This window comes from Centrocercus urophasianus, unplaced genomic scaffold (genome assembly GCF_019232065.1).
Source record: "Centrocercus urophasianus isolate 14NV4802_14NV808 unplaced genomic scaffold, USGS_Curo_1.0 seq_35, whole genome shotgun sequence".
Lineage (NCBI taxonomy): Eukaryota > Metazoa > Chordata > Aves > Galliformes > Phasianidae > Centrocercus > Centrocercus urophasianus.
In genome coordinates this window covers 6647415-6666677 of record NW_024884922.1, presented here as the reverse complement: position 1 = coordinate 6666677, position 19263 = coordinate 6647415, and the positions used below count along the sequence as shown (strand labels likewise).

The 19263-nt window shown below is 41.5% G+C and overlaps 1 protein-coding gene across 2 annotated transcripts in view; it reads left to right on the top strand.

Moving 5' to 3' along the window:
* The window catches only part of ST8SIA5 (ST8 alpha-N-acetyl-neuraminide alpha-2,8-sialyltransferase 5), a 57425-nt gene extending 40530 nt beyond the window's left edge, over nt 1-16895 (top strand). For both annotated transcript variants that reach the window (XM_042831249.1, XM_042831248.1), the window contains 6 exons: nt 3883-3975; nt 5420-5506; nt 7433-7577; nt 9227-9339; nt 12428-12520; nt 13571-16895. In XM_042831249.1, coding sequence (XP_042687183.1) covers nt 3883-3975; nt 5420-5506; nt 7433-7577; nt 9227-9339; nt 12428-12520; nt 13571-14039 — 1000 coding nt within the window. In that variant the 3' untranslated portion in view covers nt 14040-16895. The remainder of the gene's footprint in view (nt 1-3882; nt 3976-5419; nt 5507-7432; nt 7578-9226; nt 9340-12427; nt 12521-13570) is intronic.
* The last annotated feature ends 2368 nt before the right edge of the window (nt 16896-19263 follow it).

Below are 19263 nucleotides of genomic sequence, written 5' to 3'. Positions count from 1 at the left end.
CAACCTGTTTCAGTGCCTCACCACCCTGTGAGTGAAAAACTTCCTCCTAATATCTAACCTGAACCTCCCCTGTCTCAGTTTGAGACCATTCCCCCTTGTCCTACCACCATCCACCCTCACAAACAGCCGTTCCCCCTCCTGTTTATACTCTCCCTTCATGTACTGGAAGGCAACAATGAGGTCTCCATGGAGCCTTCTCTTCCCCAGGCTAAACAAGCCCAGTTCCTTCAATCTTTCCTCATAGGAGAGCTGCTCCAGCCTTCTGATCATCTCAGTGCCCTCCTCTGGACCTGCTCCAAGAGCTCCACGTCCTTCCTGTACTGGGGGTCTCAGACGCAGTGCTGCAGATGGGGCCTCGCAAGAGCTGAGTAGAGGGGCATGATCACCTCCCTCTTCCTGCTGGCCACCCCTTTTTAATGCAGCCCAGAACACAGCTGGCCTTCTGGGCTGCAGGCGCACACTGCTGGCTCATGTGCAGCTTCTCATCCAGCAGGACTCCCAAGTTCCTTCTCCACAGGGCTGCTCTCAAGGAGATCTTCCCCCAGTTGTATAAATACCTGGAATATAAATAAATACCTGCCCCAACCCAACTTCAGCACCTTACACTTGCCCTTGTTGAAACTCTTTGGGTTCACATGGCCCACTTCTCCAGGCTCCCTCTGGATGGTTTCCCTTCCCTCCAATGTATCGACTGCACCGCTCAGCTTGGTGTCATTCGCAAACTTGCTGAGGCTGCACTCGATGCCATCATCTGTGTCACTGATGAAGATGTTGAAGAGCACCGGTCCCAAGACCGACCCCTGAGGGACACCACTTGTCACCGGCCTGCACCCTGGACCCAGTCCTGCACACAGGACCATTGGTCACAACCCTTTGGCTGCATCCAGCCAGTCAATTTCTAATCCATCAAACAGTCCATCCTTCAAATCCACACCTCTCCGTGGTGAGGAACCATGTGAAAGGCTTTGCAGAAGTCCAGATAGATGACATCCATTGCCCTTCCCCCATCCACTGAAGCTGTCACTCTATCATGGAAGGCCACCAGGTTGGTCAGGCACAATCTGCCCTTGGTGAAGCCATGCTGGCTGTTGAATCTCGTCTTCATCTTGTATGTGCCTTCACATAGCTTCTAGGATCTGCTCCATGATATTCCCACAGAGGTGAGGCTCACCGGCCTGTAGTTATACTGTTACAAGTATTACAAATGCATTGCTGCTTCATGAGCTTCCTTGAAGAACCAAAAGTCGTTTTACTTTTTGTGCAGCCCTTTCCTCTTTGTTCTTCTGTCCGTCAGTAGCACATCCTTCTCTCTTTTTTTTTTTGTTTGTGGACTAGAAAAACAAGCAGTGACCAAATAGAGCTTCTAGAATACAGGAAATTTAACCTTTTTCATAAAATGATATCTTTGTCTGCTATGCTATGGATTGCAGCCAGCTTTCCCATGTGATTACTTGCTGTTTCACATCTGAGCAGAAGTCTTATGAAGGCAGCTTTGGGAATTTATCTGGAGTACATCAAGCTCTGACCTTGCTCAACCAGATGAGTTCTTCAACTAGTTTCAGCTGGAGCAACTTTCCTAATAGATAAATTGCTCAGCTCCAGCTCCACAAGCACACAGGATATGTAACAGTGCAATGGATTTTAACTGATATTCACTAAAGGCTGAATGTCCAGGTGGATAATTGAGTCAGAAAGAGAGCCCAGGGGCTTTGGTGGGAGACCAGTCATGTTGATGACTTCCATCCTCCTTCTAGGGGCTGAAGAAGTCTTTTCCCAGGTTAATCACTAGTTATACAACACTTCAAATTCATTATTTCTTCTGCAGAACTTATAAAAATGTGTTTATTGCCTTGAAAAGTAAATGAGCATACTTCAGCATAGTCACATTTTTGAAAGATTATTAGGCTTCTTTCACCTCTGAGTTTTCCCTGGAAGTGTTCAAGAATCATGTAAATGTGGTACAGAGGGACTTGATTTGGTGGAGAAATGTTGGACTAGATGATCTTGGAGGTCTTTTCTAACCTTGGTGATTCTATGATTCTACAGTTCTTGACTGTAATCAGTTTACTTCCTTATTAAGAATTTTTGGTGTTCTACTCCTGCCATTTCTCAGCATGCGATCCTTCCTCTTGGTCTCAAGGATTCTGTCCTTCACTGAATCACAGTGGTTGGTTTGGGACTGGGCAAAGTCGAAGTGATAAAATCCTGTGTTGAAGGACACACTTCAAGCAGTTCTTGACGAGTTAAGAGATGTCCACAGTTGGTGGCAGGTTTCTGTGGAAAGCTTTGGGCTTTCTGCAGTCGCAGACCGTAGTCCTTTTCACCCTTTTGTGGTTCTCTCTCTTCCTAGCTTTATCAAGTCAATTTCTGGATTTACTTAAAAGGAAAAAATTCAGAATGCCTTGAGATAGTTCTGGCATTAGGAGGACGTTGTGGAGATTCCTGGAGATATTTTTCAGGCGTGCTCTCTTCCAGCAGTTCCACTGGGCAGTGTCAGTACTTAGCTCTTCTCAAGAAGGGGTCAACATTTGGGTCCCTCAAGATTTTGCTGCTAACCAAAAACGTGAACCACTAAAATAAGGTTTTCTTACTTCTGTGTTCCCTCTGGAGCATCTGAAAGGGTTTTATGTTGGAAACTGAACAGAAGTTCAGATCAGACATGATCTTTGATTTAATTTTCATATGTCACCACGCCAAAATATTACATTACCAATTATGGCTAAAATAAAGCTCTTACAGGAATCTAGTATTTTTCTTTCTGAAAATTCAGAGGACATGTTGTAGTTACAGGGTTTTGAATTTGAGGTTTTGAAGGATTCATCAGAATAGCTTCATCTAGCTTCTGTTGTAATACTCCTTCTCCAGGTCACTCAGTTGTACTTCTTCATCATACTGTCTTATGGATATGTGCAGTTCTTGAGTTTTAGCACAGACTTACAGTGATAGAGCAAAAGAGACACAGAGCTTGGCTTAAACCCTAAATTATTTTTGTAATTTTGGTACAGTCTGAAAGAATTCAGTGGCCAGCCTAGACTTTCACTGGCTCATATAACTGAGTTCCTGCCATTGTCTTTTTTCTCTCTGTTTTTTTCAGTCTGATGGTTGAAGAGGAGGAACGTGACCAAAAAAGTAAATATTTTTGTCAGATTTTAATTAGGATTAGAAGTGTCAGATCTGATGTGTCTGAACATCCAAATTCTGTTGTTCTCAAAAACATCTCAAACTTTTTGAGAAGAAAATCCTGTTTCCCCTTCTCCTCTGAATGTAAAGATTAAGTAAAACTTGAGGAGAAGCTCAGTTGCATTGAGCTATGCAACACTCTACACAGACAAGGTGAAACCTCCAGCACTTTGCTAAGAATTTAAGGAACTGTTTATTTTTAATTTTCAGAATGTTCAGACAAAAGATGGGAATAGTGTTCCATAAGTGATCAGCACTTTTCACTTGACCTTCAGTGGCATCTGTCATGTGCTACCCATTGGAAAATGCACCACCTTGGATGTGCCTACTGGAGACATGAACTGATCTGACATCATAGGCTGTTATCGCCTAAGCAAGCTGTATTGGATGCTGTTTGAAAAACTATCCATTTAGTTTGAGTTAGCTAAATGGAAACTGCTGAGTGCTCCTCATTGTGGTACTCACATTATGCCTAGTCCCCCTGCTGAACGTCTCAAATTAGTGTTTGAATATCTGAAGAGCTGGGGATGGGTGGCTGTTCTACAATCAGCAATGACATCTGTGTTCTGCTGGAAGTAGTAACTGCCTTTGGGCCAGTTGTTGTCAGAGATCACAAATGAGAACTTAAAGTACATTTCAGTTGACATGTAAGGTAAGTAACCTAGTCTCAGGCTTATAGTCTTTGTTTTTGTTCTTCTTCAGGTATTTCGAGTTTTATGAAGGGCCACTGGAATACAACTCCACCAAATGCCTGGAATTGCGACAGGACATCATTGCAGTGAAAGTTTTGTCTATGTAAGTGTGAATTCTTGCTAAGGAGGTTGCTTTCTAGACAGGATGAAAATGGTAACTTACGATAAAGTTGTCAGGGATGTAAGGTGCAGGGCATCCTGTCACTAGGGATCTCACCAGAGTTTCCTGAGATTCTCCTATGTGTTAATGTGTAAATAGTGATATCTGAATGCTGTATGATGTCCATTTGAAAAAAAATCAAGGCTTTTAAGTACACTGAGACATTTTAGTCAGGCCTGGTATCATAATTTGGAATTAAATACAGTGTTTGCAATACTATTTCTATCTGGTTTACTAAAGGTAAGCGAAGAGTAAGAATAGACAGACAAAGTAATGGAAGTGTGTCTAGCCTCACTAATACCAGGTTCCAGGATGTATCCATGGAAGCAGATAGAGTCAGTCGAAACATACAGGTTGCTCATGGTGCTGATTGCACAAAGCAAAATGGAAAGTTTCTGTACTGACCTTCTGCGTTTTCAGTTGACAGTGACTTTAGGTACTCACATTATGCCTAGTCCCTTCCTCTATCTAAAATCATGCTGTAGTCATCCACAGTTCTGTGAACTGATATTCTCAGCTGAAAGTGCAGCCTTACAAATGCAGAGCCTTAAGCAGTCAAGGCTGCAGAACTGGATTCCTGCTCCAGGTCTGTATGAATTTTGAGCATGTCTCCCTCACTGACTTCATGCTCAAAAGAATGTAGGTTATGTCCTTGTCTTCTGCATTTGGTACTGGATGAAGGATAGAAGGGTAGCAACTTTGCACTGCCTGCTGACATGCAGTGCTTAAAAATAAATGGAAGGGGTGAGAATGTGATACTTCTGCCAATGTTCTGCTGAAGATGGTGAGTTTTGAATCACTTTTCTGCATACTTATCAGATGGCACAGAGACTTTTCATCTTTTCCAATGGTACACAAAAGATACAGGACTCCTGCTCAGTGGGATCAAGTCAGCCTTACTCTGTGACAGCCATTTGACACTGACCTCTTTTGTTATGCTCAGTTCTTCTGATGTCTTTCTTTTTGCTGTGCTTCCTAAGTCAGCCCATATGGTAATGGAAGATTTCCAAGTTAATATGCTCTGGGGGGCTACGGAAAGAACGATATGACCTAGTTCCTTCCTGTGGCTTCCACAGCCTGGGAAATCCTAAGTGCTACTCACTTTAAATATATAATTATCTTAAAAGCCTTTGCTTTATTAGAACATTCAAAGCCCTCAAACCTGAAGAGAACTCATTAAGGCCTATGAGCCTTGAAGAATTCTCAGACCTCTGATGAGCTCCACCAATACCTGTGTATACAAGGCTTAGTGTTGCTATATCTAAGGAGGAAAAAATAATTTAAAAGATAAGTTTTGCCCTGAATAGACTGACTTCTTTGTCCTATTGAAAGAAGCGAATCCCATGTCATAAAGTGAATTCTGTTTTTCTTTCTTTTTATCTTTTAGGGTGAAACAAACCGAATTATTTGACAGGTGGAAGAGCCTACAGATGTGTAAATGGGAGATGAATGTCACAGAAGCCAACATATTCAAGTAAGAATGCTCCACAGTGATGGGGCTGTGCAAGATTACTTTAGTCTGAGTTCAACTTCTTGCTAAACTGCCAGACATTCAATATGGATTGCATTTCGAGACACAGTTTGTGAAACTGATCTCGTGAAGGCAATAGTAGAATTAAGCCCAAAAATACTTGAACGTTGTGTATTCAAGGGCCATGTTTGAGTGCACCTAGAGAAAACACATTATTTAATTCAAGGGAGGAGGGTTTAGATTAGATGTCAGAGGGAAGTTCTTCACAGTGAGAGTGGTGAGGTGCTGGAACAGCTGCCCAGAGAGGCTGTGGATGCCCCGTCCATCCCTGGAGGTGTTCAAGGCCAGGTTGGATGGGGCCATGGGCAGCCTGGTCTGATACCAGATCTGGAGGCTGGTGGCCCCGTCTGTGGCAGGGGGTTGGAACTTGATGATCCTTGGAATCCCTTTTAACCACAGCCATTCTATGATTCTGTGATTCTATGATTCTGTGATTTCAAAGCAGAATATAGACTAGAATTCTGTAAGTCACTGGTGTGGTTCAAAGCTGTTATTTAGAATGAGGACCTGCAAATTTCTCCCAAATTCTCTTCCATGATTACAGGAAAAAGGTGATATGAATTAGTGAGAGAATGTGAGAATACATGTGCTGAGTTGGACACTAACATCTTTTAGAATTGTTAGTTATAGACTTTTAGCATTTTTTTCTAAGGTGAGCTCCACACATATGTTTTTATTGTATATTTTTTCTATAAAATATCTGATAGGCAGTTATCAAAGTCCATTATGACCAAGAAAAGAGCTAGGCACAATTAGAGCCTTTTATCTTACAGATTCCTTGGAGATATTTAGCAGTTCAGAAGGACAAAGCATGAAAATCTAGACTGAAGAAAGCAATTTCTGGATGGTCATTCTCAATCAGCTGTCAGACATTTACCTTAAGAAATGCAGAACTAATGAAGAGCATTTTCATATCTCAGATATCACAATTTAATTTGACTACCTGCATTTAATTAGTTAATGATTTCATTATTTGGAATTACTCGTTGATTCATGCAGTCTCAGTTGCTGCCTTGTTCTGATTGTCCTATGGTGTCTTTCTGCTTCAGCCAAGTACATAACAATAACTGAACATCACTGAAATGTTTGCATTATTCTGCATTTCTTTTCCAATTCTTATAATAAAACCCACAGAGCAAAATGACTTTGTCTTTCAGCTCCTAATGAGGTGTCCTTACCTGGAGGCAAGGTACCTAATGTGGCCATTTGGCCTTGAGTTCACATTTATGTGTTGACCATTACATGCATTTTTCATTAAAAGGACAAGGTGCATCGACGGAAACAAACTGGCTCTGGAGTGAGTTTAAGTCAGGGCTTTCAGTTCCACCAGGAAAAAGAGAGGAGCGTCAGGGAATGGACCTTTATTTGGAAAACTACTTTTCCTACGTACATTTCATATGAAACTTGGGTTTTCTCCCATGACATGAATCCCATTTTTGAGATTTCAAAGCCATTTTTGTTTTCTTTGGAATATCTGCTCTTTTGTACTAGTGACAAAGAAAATGTTGGACATTTGTCTGCTATTCATCCCTAGATGAAGAATTCAACCCCTGTATTTCCTGTTCAGTGATGAGTGAATAATTTGCAAAAGATGGTAGCCCTCTGACATAGAAAGGGGCTAATTAATGAGGATGTTTTCCATGGGATATAGGTGGCATAAGCTCAGCTTGGGGATGTAGAGCAGATCAGTTTGCTTGTGGATTTCTACCTTGGATTTTCTAAAGGAAAAACCACCATTTTATCCCCCATATTGTTAAAAGGAGGGGTTTTTTTCCCTCAAAAAATGCCTTGTTAGCAATAATAGTAACTGCAAATCCTAAAACACACTGTCACCTCCTAGATCTCATTTCTCTCTTTTTCGTGTTCCAGATCTTCACTGTCAAGGTGTTGCAATGCCCCTGCCTTCTTGTTCACCACTCAGAAAAACACTCCCTTGGGAACTAAGCTGAAGTACGAAGTGGATACTAGTGGAATCTTCCACATCAACCAAGAAATCTTCAAAATGTTTCCAAAGGTGCCTCTGTCCATCTACTAAACCAACTTCACTCTGCTTGCTTAATTACATATTATGCTGAGGACACTTTTAGAGTCATAGAATCGTTTCAATTGGAAGGAGCCCTTAAGGGCCATCAGGTCCAACTCTGTGCAGTGAACAGGAACACCCAGAGCTCTGCCAGGTGCTCAAAGCCCTGTCCAGCATCTCCGGGAGCAGTCAGTTCCATTGAATCATCACCCTTATAAAAAAAACTTCTTCCTCATATCTAGTCTAAGCAAACAGCTGCTTAGCATTTGTCCAGACATCATTGCTTATACTTTTGAATACTCTGAGTATGTTTATTTGTGATAAACATTACAATTGATTATCCTGTTTTCATCTGGGCCAGCATGCAATGTCTAAGCATTTTCCTTCAGAACATAAACCTAACTTACTTTTAAAGTACAATATTCACATGTAATAAATCCAGCCTTTGCCATTGGCCTGCTTTTTAATGGGCTCCTTTATTTTATAACTCAGATTCACAGTGACTATTTTTTATCCCTGTTGTAGCTTATCTGTCAATAGGTTGCAATATTTTTAAACATACTCATCGTAAAGATTATTCAAAACCTTTCTAACAAATAACCCATGACCTGAGGGCCAAAGTACAAACGTAACTGGTGGGCAATCCCTCTGCACTTTGTACTGATGTGCAGAAGTCATCTTATGTGACTACTGACTGATCCTGAATTTAACGTGGGATATTTGCAAGGGATAACTGCAATTTGTCCCTTTCATAAAGGGAAGAAAGTACTGAATTTAAGTACACAGGATTCTGTGACTAATGTTGGCCTTGAAGGTCTAACCACTTTTAGTGTGTTGGCTTTCTGAATACTGCTTAAGGTAGTGCAGTGAATGGTATGGAAAAATCCTGGAGATAATCACCTAGAAATGTTATACCGTTATCACTCCCTCTGTAGTTTGCAGCATGAAATTACTGATAAAATATGTATGTAGAAAAAAGAAAAAAAGAGCACTCTTGTGCTTACATAAAAGCGTCTGTACATATTTTTTGGGTGCAGTACCCTAATGGCCCTGTTGTGCTTTCTGAGATGGGACTGTCACTCATTCTGACTTCTACAGCAGCAGTGCTATAAAAGCTAATTATTATTAATTAATGCTATTGGTACAGTTAGTGGTAGCAAGCACTAACATTTAGGCTCAGTTTTGATAAATAGCTGTAATGTGTTGGTTTAGAGAGACCTCCTGGGCTTCACCATCTGCTCTGAGATCTGCAGACTTCTCCAAAGGACATCATCATCTTGCATGCCATAGGTTTATGGTTCATGCCCCTGTGTGCAAATCAGAAAGGAAAGTGAGTTACTGAAATGACTTCTTCCATTATTAAGTCTGAGCAAAGAGAGCTCTGCGTGTTTCATTCTGAGTTAGTTTCTCACAGCACTTCTAATTGCACAGATAACGTTTTCATCTGTTTATGTGCACCGTGGGAATGTTGTCAGCTTCCTACAATGCGTGCATTTGCATCAAGATGCAGCTGCGCCCCCCCCCCCCGGAAAAGAAAAGGGCAGCAAAAGAGAAAAAGAAAAAAAAAAGAGGAATAATAGAAAAAGTTTTCTTGCTCCGTGCTTCAGGAGGTGACTAACCTGCATTCTCTGACGTTGCAGGACATGCCATACCACCGCTCCCAGTTCAAGAAGTGTGCAGTGGTTGGGAATGGGGGGATCCTGAAGAACAGCAGATGTGGCCGAGAGATCGACAGTGCAGACTTTGTGTTTCGGTACAGACTTTGTGTGTTTATTCATCTGTTTTCTGTTTTACTGGCATATGAAGGACTGCAGAGCTATTCCCTCTCAAGTGGAAACTCTGGGTTTACAAACTGACCAAGTCAAGGCTGCTTCTTGCACAACATGGTGATATTTTAAAGAAAAACTTCCCTGTATAATATTTGTTTTAAACTTAAGATTTGAGGTGTTATTTCTTTCTAACTCCATGTGGACACTAACTGACTTACTGGCAGCATTTGTCCCTCTTGCCCCGTTACCCAAGTAGATCCTTGCATGGACATTTGCCCAGGCACAATGTCTTGTGTATTTTCATCATCCTTAATATGAAGGAGGGTTACTTTTATTATTCTTAAGCACTTCTAATCCCTCTCTGCATCCTGCTAAGCTCTCTGTCTGGGTCATGGCACATGACAGCTAGTTCACAGATCCATGACCTGCTTTATAGAAAAGAATATCAGTTGACTTCTCTTGGCCCATTTTCTGACTTCAGGTACATTTTCCTAAGTTTAAAATAAGTGTTCTTAAATCAGTGAATTTCTCCAGTTTTATACCATCAAAAATCAGTTTAAATGCAAGTCTATTCTAAACTCAAGTCATTCTAAACTTGACATCAAATGAAAAGCGATGATGTAGAGGTCCTACATTCACTATCCATTATTTTCATACCCTTATGTCTTGTGCCCACTCTACATTAATCTGTTGTCCTAATTTTAATCTGTGAAATAATCTAGGCTTCACATAATTTCCTTCAGTTTAAAGGGCTATTGTACAGTGCATACAATGTAAGTATAACAGGTTCTTTTCTTCTGTGTTGTATTGCCGTATGATTGATTTGAAGGCAGATGTTATGCCTCAAGGTGACAAACTATTGAATGGAAGTGGAAATGCAGGCAGCAGATGTCATCTCTTGTGCACAAGAACTTTCAGTGGAGGGCTCTTCTTACCACTGTGACCCTTTCCTGGATCACACCCTCATAAAAAGAACAGAGCAGTGCACAGCGTAGGAGTTGGAATTGGATTGCTTTTGCTGTTTGTAATTTGTTAAATAGAGACTTGAGTAGAAATGAAATATGAATAAGCATATTGCTACTTATGCAAAAAAAAAAAAAAACAAAACCCACTGGTTTGCCATCTTCAAAATATCTTTGACCAGAATTACACATAAAGCCATGTTAAAGGAGCTTACGCTCTGCTGACATCGATTTTAAAATACAATTATGTTTATAGAGAAGTGTGAACAGATCAGTCTAGCACCACTTTACAAGACTGCTGGGAATCACCATCTTTATCAGTAACAAAATGTCAAAAACTGCCTGTGGAGCACTGCTAGCATTTCACAGAACCTCCAGGACACCTGGGAAAGTCATTGTATTGTCAAGGACCTTGTGGTCAGTGGGATGCAACCAGTATTTTTCTATAGAATGGATTTTGAGAGCAGGGAGCTACAGTGCAGTGGAACGCACAAAATGCACACACAGCAGTTGCATTCACCAGTTGTTATGGTCTGTCTCCATCTACTGGCAAGAGCAGAGATCTCTGATAACAAGTGGAGTGATTCCGAGTGCATGCTGGGATGTGACTGTTCCCTTTGCAGGGGTGAGTTTTTGGAGTTGTAGAATTTATTTTTTAAGTGGAGTTTCCAGTGGAAGTGAATCTGGTGTGAGTGTGTTTCAGTAACTTCAGCATGTCTTGAGGGATGCTCTGAATTTTGTAAGATGGATTGGGCAAGATGAAGTTTTACAAAACATAGTATCAGAGAATCATTAAGCTTGAAAAGGACCTCCAAGATCCCCAAATCCAACCACAGCCCATTGTATAGCTCTTATAAGGAATTATCACTGTCAAAAAATTGAACTTTCTTAATCCTGCTTTGCGTTGACTGTTTAAAAATATTGGAGCTGAATATTTAAAATGTTTTTCAAATATAATCTAATGAATACAGTACTGGCTGGAGTTGAGGATGGCAGAGGGCTCCAGAAGGATGTTGTATGTCCTCATAGAGAAAACTGCTGGAAATAACATCTCCCATGAGAGGGTGGTGTAAAAAGCTGCCTGATCTGATAAAGGAAGACTCTCCAAGAGGTAGATGTGAGTTTCCTAAATCTGAGAAGGACTTTGAAGGATTTTTGTCCATTTTTTCGCTCACAAGTGAAGAAGAAAATACGTTTTTAGAGCTGTCAACTGCACTGTAATGTTGTGAAAATTCTTAACATTGCTTCTGCTGAATTCTTTCATTATTTTCTTCTACGCAGCCCTGGCTGTCAAATGCATTGAATGTAGCTGAGTGTAAGACAGCTGAAAGAATGACGGTGTTGTCTCTGATAAAGCATGATGCTGTTTGTTTTATTTTTTAAGTGGAGTTTCCAATGGAAGTGGAGCTTGTATGAGTGTGCTTGTGTAACTTCAGCATCTCTTGAGAGATGCTCTGAATTTTGCAAGATGATGAATCTGGGTCAATGCCAGTGGAGGCTGGACAAGGTGAAAGTCTTCAGATCTTAGAATCACAGAATCATTAAGGTTGGAAAAGACCTTTAAGATCACCGAGTCCAATTGTGGCCCATCCCCACCATGCTTACTAACCATGTCCCCATATGCCTCATCTCCAGGTTTGCTCCTAATACGTCCCTTGTCAAATCTGTACAGTCAGAATTGCTGCTCTTACAGAGTGCTGGGAGCTACCTGAAGGGGAAAAGGGAGGGAAGCAGGTTGTTTGGGATTAGTTAGAAATTGGCCTGATGTCTTTCTTGTGGAACATTTCCCCTAAATTCTCTAGGGTGTGAAATAAATCACAACATTAAAGATACAGTTTGTATATTAATTATGGAATACAGCTGAGCTGTTACTGAGGAAACCTGTGGTTTTAGAGAGTGATTGTCTTGGGGGCTTTGCCCCAGTTCTGCTCCTTAATCGCCAAAGTAAATAGCCAAACTGCTGCTAGAGATGCAAATGGATGAACATTGGCTGCCTTCATGAAAAGGAGACAGCTGCAAAAGACTAGAGGAAGAACCTGAACAAATTCTACTTTCTAGTGCTGAAAAGGTACAAGGAATTTTTCAAATTTCTTATTTATTTCCCTTACAGATGCAATTTGCCTCCCATATCTGAGAAGTACTTAATGGATGTTGGGGTGAAGACGGACGTCGTGACTGTCAATCCTAGCATCATTACTGAGAGGTCATCTCTGCTCTTTGTGTTTCCATCTCCTATTGGTTTTCAAATCTATCTTTCACTAAATTCCAACTATTAAAGGGAATTTTTGTCCCTGTATTACTTGGAACTGAGACTATGAAACTTACTGAATAGCAGAATCATTAAGTTTCAAAAAGGCCACTAAAACCATTGAGTCCAACCATCAGCCCATCCTCATCGTGCCCCCAGTGATACATCTCCACAGTTCTTGAAAACCTCGGTTTCATTCTGAGTTTAAATGATCCAGTACATGGAAACAGTAATAACTTAAATAAATGTGTTGAACATTTAAACCTATACAGAGATAGTAGGGAGTGGGAAGCTGAAGGCTAACAGTATAGCCATCCCACATTGTGCTGCAAGCCCCAGGTGGGTGTCTTGGTCTCATTAAGTTGGAATTAACCGGATTCAACCCTGAGTGCTTAAGTAAAGTAATATACATCACCATATTAAACAAACAAACAAACAAACAAATTAAATATGAGGTTTGACCAAGTGATTTCAATTCTTAATTTGTTAATAGTTTATTGCCACCTTGCTGACAGGTTTGGGACCGTGGGACTGATTTCTATTGTCCTTCCTTGCTGATGTGTTTCATTTATTGAGAAACATAAAGCCATGTTCTTGCCTTGGGGTTTTCTTTTAAATGTTGCAGTTAGGCATTCTGGAAATATTTTTGCTCTGCTTTGGTATTTGCCATTTTTCTGTAATGTCCTGTTCTGCATATTGAGTTACACAGCTGAAAAAATTACTCACAAAAGGAGACGTGAGACATTAACAAAGTCCATGCATTGTTCAGTGACAGCATTGTCAAAATGCATTGTGAAAAGAAGGGGAGAATGTGTTTTTTTAATATCCCCCATGTCTTTGGCTTGCATTCCGTACTGAAGATTCAGCTACAGATCTAAATATATTCTCCTCATTAATTCAAACATTTCTCAGTTACCTCTGCGTCAGAATTTTCTTCATAAAAGCCTGATGTGTCCAAACTGATCTGTACTGATCTGAATATCACTTGCGTCCTTTTCCCTTTAGGTTTCATAAGCTGGAGAAGTGGAGGAAGCCTTTCTACAACGTGCTCCAGGTTTATGAGAATGCCTCCGTGCTGCTGCCGGCCTTCTATAACACCCGCAACACGGACGTCTCCATCAGGGTCAAGTATGTCCTGGATGACTTTGAGTCTCAGCAAGCTGTGTACTACTTTCACCCCCAGTATCTCATCAACGTCTCGCGCTACTGGCTGGGCCAAGGGGTGCGGGCCAAGCGGATCAGCACGGGACTCATCCTGGTGACTGCTGCCCTGGAGCTCTGCGAAGAGGTCCACCTCTTTGGCTTCTGGGCCTTCCCCATGAACCCCTCAGGGATTTTTATAACTCACCACTACTATGACAACGTGAAGCCTCGCCCTGGTTTTCATGCGATGCCCTCGGAAATCTTCAACTTTCTGCACATGCACAGCAAGGGGATCCTGCGGGTTCACACGGGAACCTGCGGCTGCTGTTGACAAGGGCACTTCTTCCTCTGGTGCAAAAGTGCATCAGGAACTCGATGCCCGTGTACATCCTGAGATTATGCAATAGTTGTTTGGTATAAATTTCCTTGAGGCATTCATCCCATAGGATCTATGTGACCAGCATCCTTCCTGCTAGCAGAGTTGGGTCCATAGCAGTGTGGGTGAAGAAAAACTCCTCTGTCCTGGGATGTGCACTGCCCTGGGAAGCAGGTTGGATGAGAAGCACATCTCCAGTAGATTTAGAGATATACAGAGCACATAAAGATAACTGTAATTTCACCATGGAGTAGATCACCAAGCTTTTAAGGAGAATTGGGGATGGAGAGTCTCAGCACAGACTGCACGACTTTACATAGGCTTCTGAGTTGAGTGCTGCGGGGCACTGTCAGATTTTACTGAAAGCACTCTTCTTGGCATTTGGGTTTTTGAAAATACTCTTTGCTTTGTAGTTTTAAGGGTAACTGTACAACTTGAAGTCATCGTTATGTAATGTCACAAAGTATTGGTGAAAAATATCACACAGATAGGTGTGATAGGAATAAACAAGGTCATCTTACGAAACCTTTCAGCTGGGATAGAAGAGAATGTTCAATTCCCACTTGCAGATACAAGTCACTGTGCTAACCATGTTGTATGGTTGCTCTAGAGCTTCTTTCTTCTTCCTTCATATCATGCCTGGTCTTCTCTGCTGATAAGAGTTTCTTTCCCATTGCGGTCTTTCCTTTTTTGCTAATACATGTGTAGTGTCTGTGCTTTCTCCTACAGTGACCATCTCAGCTTCAGCTTGGAGACCTTCCCACTTCTTTAAGCTTTCCGTGAACTGAATATTGAGAAGGCTACCCTAGTTGTATTTTCTGAGTTGATTTTTGATTCAATTATTGCAGCATTAGATGGAAAAGGAATTTCTCCTCAGTTTAATGACTTTGTAGGAGTATTCGAGTGTTGATCCACTATTGTACAGGTTGATTTAAATATTTTCAGATGTCTGTGATAGACACGTACAGGAAATGAAGTTAAAAGATAGTGAAGATATGAATGGCTTGAATTACAATGTCTGAATGTGGCATTCATTTGTGTTGAGAATGTTACTAGAACAGTAAAAGGGCTGATTTATTCTTTGAAATGTTACCAGTGTAACTTAGTCATGCCAAGCTTGGTTTTCCACCTACCTTGGCAAAATCCTGGTGGAGGACAGATGCCACATGCTGCCAGAATTTATTTTGACTGCTGAACCATGGTGCAGATGTATGCCCTCTCATACTGTATGATTGCATGCACAGGAGGGTGAGGTTTGCTGTCCAACTGTGCCGGCATGGTTAAGATGAACAGAGTTTCCTCAAGTGTGTTATCAGTGCTATCACTTGCTCTGTTGTGCAGTGCTTTGTCTTGTCCTTTTTCAGGTTGTAGAGATTTGGAATTTGAAGTGCTTGTCCCCTCTGAGGGTTATGTTCAAATCAGAATTGGATTTTGATTTTGTAATGCGTGAGCACACAAAGCTATTTTAAAGCCTCTCTGCTGTGCTGACAGCTCTGAAAGTTGCATTTGAAATGGTGTAAAGGAAGTGAAGCACAGCAGTTGCCATTCCAGAAGTCCCTGCTGACCATACAGCAGTGACATGGGATGGCGTGCAGGAATCTGAATTTCTTTTGCACTCTGTTAACTGTCAGAGCTTGGTAAATACCAGCCAGGGGTAGGCAAAGGACCTGTGCTTCAGCTTTGTGTGTTTGTCTTGTGCTTTTGGTCCTAGAGCTGTGTGTTGGTGAACTGTATCACAGTGCACCCAGAATGAACCTATAGGTGAAGTGCTTCCCTTGATTTAATAAGCAAAAGAGATTTTTGTCCTGGCTGTGTTTTGTAAATTGATGTGCAAAGGGCTTTGATAATGAAATGCTGTAACAGAAGTGCTACGTAGAGAGCAACATGACCCGTGGGCTGGGCATCTTGCTGTGCGTTGAGCTTTATCATAATGAAGCCATCACCTATGGACCTCATTTCTGCCTGAGCGAGGGTCTGATGGTGACTTGGTTTGCTTTGCTGCTGCTGCTTTGCTGGGGATATGCTCTTTGGTAAGAGTTTTTATTCACTGTATTGATTGAAGTGAACAAAAGGAGTCTGATCTATTGCAAGAGGTACTTCAGAATGATGGGAAGGCATTTGAGAAGCTTCAGTGTTTTGGAAAGAAATGGAGCAAATCCCACTGTTTGGTTACAAAATTTCTTCTGGACTTTTTGGTCAGGCTAAAGGATAAGTAAAGCTGTAATTACAGTAACCTCTAATTGCAGGAACACAGACATTTTCTTCCCTTTGTTTGCTTCTTATAAATTAGCAATGTAAATTCACCAAGGCTACACTGTATAAGTGCAGTTTTACTGTGTTTAGATTTTGATGGATTACAGATCTATAGCTACTATATTTTTTTAATGATTTTAAAATGCATGTACAGGGTACTTGCACATATGCACCAAAGGCCCAGTCCTGCAACTTTCATCTGGAAAGAACTCCCATTCCAGCTGATAGGTATTTTATTTGTACAGGTACTGCAGAAACAAACCCAGCGGTCTGTGTGGAGGTGTACATAGGGTTTACATATTGGCGATGTTTAGTGGTAGGTCTGAAGGGAATGGCCTCCAGTTGTGCTAAGGGATGTTCAGGTTTGGATATTAACAAAAATTTCCTCTCCTTAAGAGTTGTCATGTTCTGGAATGGGCTGCCCAGGGACGTGATGGAGTCACTGTCCCTGAAGGTGTTAAAAAATTGTTTATATGTGGTACTGAAGTACATGATCTAGTGGGGAAGTGGTGGTGTTGGTAGTAGGTGGATGTTGGACTAGATGATCCTGAAGGTCTTTTCCAACCTTCATGATTCTATGATTCTTTATTAGATGAGATTTAGGGAGTGATTTGCAAGCTAGAAAGGTTCTTAAAGAAATGTATATATAAAAGTCCTTGAGAGGAAGTGCATACTGCAACATTTGCTTTCTGATCTGTTTTTTGGGTGTTGCTCAAAAATAATTGAAAAGTGACAGCATTTTTGTCAGAAATTTGGAAGCTTTCAGGTTGTTCTTGGCCTTCTTTGCATTGGGCACTGGAAAACCACATTCCTGCTGCTGTCCTGCAGGAGTGGGGTCTGAGGATAGGGATGGTGCCTGGAGGTCTCAGCCATGCAGAGGTCCATGAATAAAAGCCGTCAGCTCTCATTCTGAGCTCAGATGTTAAGCCCAGCTGTCTTGCTGAGAATATGAAATCTGAGGCAGGGAGAGAGAAAATTACAATACTGGGGATTAATCACCAGCTTCTAGAAGTATTTATGGGAATCTCTTCAGAAGTTCCTAAGATCTTCATACATTGGCAGTGCAAATTCAGTCAGAAAAACGTGGCTAGGCCTGCTCCTCTTCGACAGGTCAATAGGGGAGCTTATGGGCCACCAGTGCCGTCATCACATGGAAAAGAAGACTTAATCAAAATACTTTAGCTGCTTGCTCTTGATCTATGGACAGAATGGATTAAATAGTGATAGATTTATAATAATGTTTTAGCGTATTTCCTGTGGTAGAGACAAAATGCTCAAAGCCAGCTCATGTGCTGTGAATGGGGTGCCATGGCATGGTGGCTTCTTTGGCTCCAGCAGGTCCATTGTCACCAGGAAAAGCCTTAGAGAGGGAATCTGAGAGACTGCAACCACAACTCCACAGTTGGTTGGATGGAGGCAAATAACTCTAAGAAAAGAGATATTTTTCCAAGGATAGAATTATTTTCTGCGGGGTTTGATGAATTAATGGAGATGTTGCTGAATGCAGAAATTCTTGTGGTGATGGAGCTCTGTGGGCAGGTGGCCTTTGCATTTTGGTGTGGCAGGAGAGAGCAGTCTGATTGGTGATAAAGCACAGAGATGTGAAATGAGAGGGAATCCATCCTTTTAAATCTTTTGGGCCCTGGTGGTTGGTCAGCAAAGCCGTAATTTTACAGAGCAGAAGGTTGGACAGTGAGAAGAGAGTTTGGAAGGGATCCTCCTGTCTGGTTTGTACCCAAGCATGCAGTGAGGTTTGGAGCTTTCACACATACAGGGAATGCTGTCAAAATTCAGCAATCTCTAAATTTCTTTTTGGGAATTTCTGAACTGAGCCAAGGAATAAAGGAGTCAGGACTTACGTTGAGGGCCTTTTCCAAAATCCAGTGAAATTCATGGGAAGTTTGGAGGACATCAGAGCCAGCCTGCAGGCTGTGGGCAGAAGGAGCAGCCCTTGTTTCTTACTTGTTTTCAGATACGTTTTTAATATATTGTAGATAATGTGCAGTAGCAACACTGTGTTTTTAATGGTTTGTGTAAAGAACAAACTTAATCTGGAAGCTGAAGTGCCGTGACTGTCACTCTCCCTTCCAGATTCCTGCACTTTCCATCCTTTCCAATTCATCTATGCAAAACATTTCATCACGGTTGTGTAAATGAACCAAACCACAGTGAGCCCTGCTCACATCAACCCTGCTGTGTGTGTGTATGTGTATCACGTGCTGTGAGAGAAGGGGGGGTTGTTCTGCTTTCTTTGAAATGCCAGCATGTAATTCTACAGTAATACAAACATGTTGGAGGCTGGATTCCCAGTAACGCCAGTACGAAGTGTGCATTTGGCTTCAGCAGGAAGACAACGGGTCCAATGCTTGTCAGTCAAGCACATAGCCCTCATCTCCAACCTGCCCCCACGTGCTGTTACAACTTTATGTCTTAGTGTCATCCCATCTAATGTGGGTGAGGCTGCTGTGTTGTTTGCATGGTATCCCAAATCGTAGGCAACTGTACTCAAGTGCTTTTGTAATGAATCTTAAGGAAAATCCAAACGTATGTGTTGGGGTGAGGGAGCCTGAATCCCAGGCTTAAGCATCTCTCATGTTCCCTAACGCCTGAGCATGAGAAACATCAGCAATGGGGTCTGGGCCATAGTGGCAAGCCTACATAAAGATTAATATGCCTCAGCATTTCAAGGATTGAAAGCTGTAAATATGTTGCCGATATGTCTGACTTACAGTTGGACTAGATGATCTTAGAGGTCTTTCTGAATTATGAAGATTCTATGATTCTATGACTTTCCCTTTAGAAGCCATAAACGTTCTCGGTGTTTGACCTTTGGGTGAGCTGCTGCGTGTTTTTAACTGTACCAACCACTGTACAATATGTTAGCATGTAAAATGGCAACAAACTAAGACAACAAAATCAAAGTGTT